Genomic DNA, 6,126 nt, shown 5'->3' with positions numbered 1-6,126 from the left:
TCTATAACATCTTCCTGGTCTTCTTCCCATCTTTTGACAAAATCCTCTTCATTTTCTTAGTTATTCTTACCCTTTAAAACCCTTTTTTGTTTTTTATCATTTTTTTTATTATATTTTTACTATTTTTTTTTTTCTTTCTTTTCATTTCATTTTCTTATTATTTTTTCTCTTCTTTTCTTCTTTTTATTCATCCTCATTTCTTATTCATGGTTTGGACTCTTTATCATCCTTCTCTTCCAAAACCACTCAACCTGTTTTGTAATGAAAAATATCAAATTGGTAGAAACCAAAACGCACCAGATGGTTTCATTTTGATTCACCTCCCACACCACAGTATTAGTGGAACTCATCTTCACATTGAAATCAAAAATTATGACACTCATTTAAGAATGCATCCAATTAGAATTACTGACTTATCTACTTATGGTACTTTTTTTGGTGGTACAGAACGTTTAGAAAAATCTCGTCATTATACAATAACAGAACGTAGATTCATTTTAAAACTTGCTTCAGAGCCAAAAGAAATAGAATTAAAGTATACAAACTATGACTTTTATTGTCTTGGAATTATTCCTCCTCAACGTGTACAAACAGAAATTCTTCGATTTGGAATGGTTGTTGAGCAAATAGAAGATTGTTCTCATGTTGTTTGTAAACAAATTATGGAAATTGAAGAGACTGCAATTGGATTAATTTGTGGAAAAAAGTTTATTACTCAAAAATGGTTTTCAGCATTACAAGATATTGAACATTCATTTCCTAATGAAAAAGAATTTTTCCCTCCAAATGAATATCCAGAAAATGGTGAAATTCCATGTAATGATGAACGAAAACATTTATTTAACCAATGGTCATTCATTGGTGGAGATGAAAATACAACTGGTTTAGTTAGATTATGTGGTGGACAATCTGGTATTAATAGGCAATTTGTATGTTATGTTGAGGATGGAATATCAACAGATGAGCTTTCAATTGATCATTACAGAATTACACCAGATGATTTAGTTAAAGCCATTATCTATGAGAATCTTCAGATTATTCAACATACTCATATTGTTATTAAAAATGATCAAAATGAAAAATCAACACTCATCAATATAGAAGATGATAGTTTTACTAAAGAACAAGATATAAAATATGAAACATTTGAAGAGCCAATGACAACTGAGATTTCATTTCAATCAAGAAAGGTACCAATAGAAGTGGTTGATGTTGATTCAAATAAAACAATATTTTGTGAATTTGGAAATAAATATTCTTCAACAGAAAATGAAATACTTAACCAAATCAAAAAAGAAGAAACTAAACCAAACTTAAATAGTCAAATAAGTCGTCAACATCTTTTAAAACAACGAATATCGAATTTACCACAACAATCTTTCATTGAAGAAATTAAAGAATTTACAGAAATAACACCAGATATACCATTAGCAACTCAAATAGTTCATTTTAAACCAAAAACAATTTTTAAGAAACAAGTAATGGTAAGATATTTATCAGATGATATTAAATTTACTTTTGTAAGCTTCAAATGATTTTCTTCAAGTTCATTTTGTTTTAAATGTATTTGTTATTTTCTATTTTTTATATAGAATAACTAAAAATTCCAATTTATGGAATTAGAAGACTTAAAACAACAATTTGATGTATATCTAGAAATTGTTGGAGTTTGTAAATAAAAAAGAATATCAGAACATTCATAACATTAATCAAATAGGATGATGTAGAACAAGTTGGAGAAAATGAATGGCAAACTACGATTGAAGATGAACATCATTCAAATATTAGTATAATTCTTACATTTAAATTAGATGAAAGTAAGTTGCCATATTTCACAAGTTCAATAGAATTACCACCATTTTCTGATTTTATTGATTTTGACAGATTTAAAATGAAAAATAATGAGATGATTTCAGTTTGTCATAATATCAAAATTTTTTCATTTCAATGAGATATGATAATTGATCATTTAGAATTTCTTAGTTGATGAAGAATCACCATTCTTTAATTTATATACTACACTTAAAACATTAATAGAAGAATGGAATGATAAACAAGGAGAAAGTGGTTCATCATTATTTGAACGATTAGAACGATTTGATGAAATACCAGTTCAAGATTCAACAAACGAAAGTAAAAGTACAACAAATTATAGTCAATCTGTAACTATATGGAAAGATTTTCATTATGACACATTAAGAATATCAACAACAAAGAATAAATTAGAAGTTATTGAAAAGATTCTTGATGTTCTTAAAACTCCTGATTATAAATATATTGAAAAATATACTATTGTACGTTATTATAATGATGAAATATGGTTAATGAAACCATGTACAGGAAGTGTTTTATTTGATATAATATTTAATATTGATAATATCTCACAACCATTATCTCAATTAATGAAGGCATTCCAATATCTTTATTGTCATGGATTATTTCATGGAAATGTAACAAAAGAAAGTATTGTTTATACACCATCATCAAATGTTAATGTTGCAGATTGGGTTATATTATATTTATTAGAAGGGAATTTATATCCAGATTCTCCTCTTTTAAGAGGAAAGTTTGTTATTAACTTAACTATATTATTCATAATATAAATCACTAAAAAGGTAAAATTAAAATAGTAGTATTCTCAAAAAAGACTTAGAGGCAATTGCTTCTTTAATTGAAGAAACAATTGGTGGAATGAATTTAAGTGTTCAATTGACTGGATTTATTCAAGCATTAAGAAATCATAATTCAATTGACTTAACATCATTAATTAAATTGGCACAACAAATACCATCAACAACATCAAGTTCATCTATGTTTGAATTAGGAGGAGAATATGAAGAGGCATCAGCAATATCAGAAATGATTGGATTTCGAGCATATTATAGAAATAGAGATAATCAATTTTATTGTTTTCAAGATATTGACTTAACAAGACTACCTGTTCATATCATCCCTGAAGTAAAAACAAGATTGTATAAATTTTGTCAAACTCATAACAAATATTTTCAATATTACTTTTTTTCTCAACCAATCTTAATGGTAAGAATGTCAATTACTGAAGTTCCTTTAAATTGGTATTTACAACAAAAGAAATTATTACAAAATAAAGAATTAACACGAAAATGGTTTATAAGAATAACAAGTAGTATTTATTCATTACATCAAGAATCAATTGGTCATGGTTCATTATCATTAAAACATATCTTTATTAAAGATGATGAAATAAAATTAGCATTTTTTGATTTAATTACACCAATATCAACAGTAATGGCAAAAGATTTAATTTCATTGAAAAAATTATGGATCATTTTGGGATGGTATTATTTCTATGAAACTATGAAAGAAAATGAATTAGAGAAATCATCATTTTTAACTAAGTTACAAGTTATCTTTCCTGAAACAATTAATATTCAAAAAGCAAAAAGTGTAGAAGAAATAATGTCTATAGTTCAATCATTTGATCCAAAAACGAAACAAATTTTTCGTAATTTATTAACAGAACAACCTCTTCTTTTCACATTAACAGAGTATTTCAATCAACAAAAGAATATTAGTAAAAAAGTTAATGAATATAAACCATATTTTACTACAATTGATGATTTATATTGTAATAATTGTACTTTTGTTCCTGCTGATATAATTTCATCATGTCAATATAATAAAAATAATAATGTTTATTTAGCTTCAAATGGATGTCTCTATAAATTTAATATAACTCCAATATCCATCACTTGTAAAAATGATTCTCCTTTTATTTATTCACCTTTTATCAAAAATAAATCATATGGAATTGAAATGTCCAGTACAAATAATGATCGAAGTACTTTTTCTGATGTTCTTTTAAAAACATTATTTTTATCAAGGTCAATGTTAGTTATGATAGATGGTTCAGCGTATTCACTTCATTATAATTTCCCAACATATCTTATTGAATTAGCAAAAGCATTTAATGTTCAAGTTGATGTTTGTCAACCATATAATTATTTATATTCTCAACTTAAAAGTTTGTCAGTCACTATCCCTTTATTAAAACAAATATTAAATACTAACGAAACAACAAAATTAATAAAATTAATGGAACTAAGTCCTAAATTAAAGAAGTTAGAAACAATTATTAAAAATAATACAATTTCTTCTCTTCTTGCTAATGATGAAAGTTATTTATGTTTTAATGTTTTCTGTATTGAATGTAAATCAATTAGAACATGTCCACATGCATTTTTATGTTGTATTAAAAATTTGAATGATGGTACAACTGTTGGATATGCTACAACTGTTGATGTCTTATTAGAGCCTGATTCATCTCATCAATCTTTATTTTCAACATATGAAAATACTACATTAAAATATATCTCAAATTCAGTAGAACAAAAGGCAAATACACCATTGAATCAACAAATAACAAAAGAAGATATTACTCAACGTACTAGACAACAATCATCATCTAATAGAAAAGTTGATTTAAATTTATTCAAACAAAATGATCTTGTTCATTCAAATGAAACACAAAAACTTACTCCATCTTCTCAATTATCATCAACTCCATTATCTGGGTGTTATTATCCACTAGAACAACATCAAGAATCAATAAAAGAAATGAAAGAAACAAGTTATGGATTTGTATGTGATTTAATTGTTTATTCAATCCAACCAACATCGCAACATGAATATACTTCTCAAATGATGATAGTTTCAAGTATAAAAAGTGTAGAGCCATTGAAATTAGCACGTAATTTGAGAAGTGAGGGATTTACAGTCCAAACATTATTCAAAGAAGATATCAAAATGGAAGAGGCAAAGAAAATGATAAAAGATTATAACTGTGATAAATTGATTCTTTTTGATGGAGGATTTAAAATTATCAATGAGGATGAAATAATAGAAATAAAAAATATCAATGAAGTAGTTTTGGAAATTAAATCAGGAAATCCAATTAATTTTGAATATACAACACTAAACAAAGTAGATATTGGAAGTATTATGTATAATGAAACATCAATCAAAGACATGCATCCAGAAATAATCAAAGCAGTAATTGTATCTTTTGAAAATGAAGATGCTTTTATTAAGAAATGTCCAACAATCAAAAAGTCTTTTGAGATAAATCAAAACACAAAAGATTCACCACAAGTAATGGTTATTCTTAAACAATATGATGAGGAATATGTTGAATTTATTGGAAAGAAGGAGAGGAAGAAAAAGAAATAAAAGAAATGTTTTTTGAGAAAAAAAAAGAAATTTTGTTTTTAAAAAGAGAAAAAAAGATAGAACTTAAAAATTAAGAAAAGAGAAAAAGCAAAAAAAAAGTTTTTTGTTTTTGATAAATCATTAAAGAATAGTAAAAAATAGTAAAAGAATAATAAGAAAAAAGAATTAAAAGGAAGAAAAACTAAAAATGAAAAATAAATGGAACCAACACCTATTGAACAATTAGAACCTAATATTAATTTAAATGGAGGAAAAACAAAAAAGAAAAAAAGAGATATTGCAAATGAGGATGTTGAGGAAATGGCACAAGCATTGTACATTTATTGGAAATCAAGAGATATTGTTAAAGCTGGAGAATGTGATTATGATGAAGCAAATGAACGAGCTGAGATTATGTGGAAAAATGAAGAGAATGAAAAGATATTAGATGATTTCAGAAAAGCAGCTGCAGTTCAAATTGTTATGCTTGGAGGTGAATATATTGGAAATAAACGAAAAAGACAAGTAAGAAGTGAATTTGGTAAGAATCGAGCTGAATGTAATCCATTTTTATTATTCTGTAGAGACCATAGAGAAAATGTTCGTGAAAAAGGAAGTAGAGGAAAAGGAATGACAACGTTGTCATCAATGTGGAAGGATTTACCTGAAACAGAAAAAATTCGATATGTTGAACTTGCTAAAACAAATAAAACAAAAGAAATTCATGTTGATAATGTTAAGCCTGTTGTTGATGATATGCCAACTCTTACTCCAATGCCACAACAATCACAAGAAGGAATAGGGCCAATGCCAAGTGTTACACTTGATGTTATGGAAATGAAAAATATGAATGAATTTTTACCTCCTACTCTTTAATTGTGTTGTTTGTTTTAAAACTTTGATTTTATTTTTTATATAAACCAAAAACTAGAGTAATGA

General features: G+C 26.1%; 3 protein-coding genes across 3 annotated transcripts; all 3 read left to right on the top strand.

The window, feature by feature from the left end:
- Nucleotides 1–206: 206 nt before the first annotated feature.
- On the top strand, nucleotides 207–1,535 carry ENU1_003260 (hypothetical protein; the record flags this gene model as incomplete). Its single annotated transcript, XM_008856480.1, has 1 exon — nucleotides 207–1,535. The coding sequence occupies one exon, from the start codon at nucleotides 207–209 to the stop codon at nucleotides 1,533–1,535; it is 1,329 nt and encodes a 442-aa protein (XP_008854702.1).
- A 78-nt stretch (nucleotides 1,536–1,613) lies between these two features.
- ENU1_003250 (hypothetical protein) lies at nucleotides 1,614–5,208 on the top strand (the record flags this gene model as incomplete). The annotated part of the gene is made up of 4 exons (XM_008856479.1): nucleotides 1,614–1,667; nucleotides 1,718–1,915; nucleotides 1,974–2,566; nucleotides 2,631–5,208. The coding sequence occupies 4 exons, from the start codon at nucleotides 1,614–1,616 to the stop codon at nucleotides 5,206–5,208; spliced, it is 3,423 nt and encodes a 1,140-aa protein (XP_008854701.1).
- A 198-nt stretch (nucleotides 5,209–5,406) lies between these two features.
- On the top strand, nucleotides 5,407–6,063 carry ENU1_003240 (high mobility group (HMG) box domain containing protein; the record flags this gene model as incomplete). Its single annotated transcript, XM_008856478.1, has 1 exon — nucleotides 5,407–6,063. One exon carries the CDS (start codon nucleotides 5,407–5,409, stop codon nucleotides 6,061–6,063), a length of 657 nt encoding a protein of 218 aa, XP_008854700.1.
- Nucleotides 6,064–6,126: the final 63 nt, after the last annotated feature.

This window comes from Entamoeba nuttalli (assembly GCF_000257125.1).
Source record: "Entamoeba nuttalli P19 unplaced genomic scaffold asmbl_1950, whole genome shotgun sequence".
NCBI classification, from domain to species: Eukaryota; Evosea; order Mastigamoebida; family Endamoebidae; genus Entamoeba; species Entamoeba nuttalli.
The sequence above is the reverse complement of the archived record's forward strand: the minus strand, read 5'-3'. Positions and strand labels throughout refer to the sequence as shown.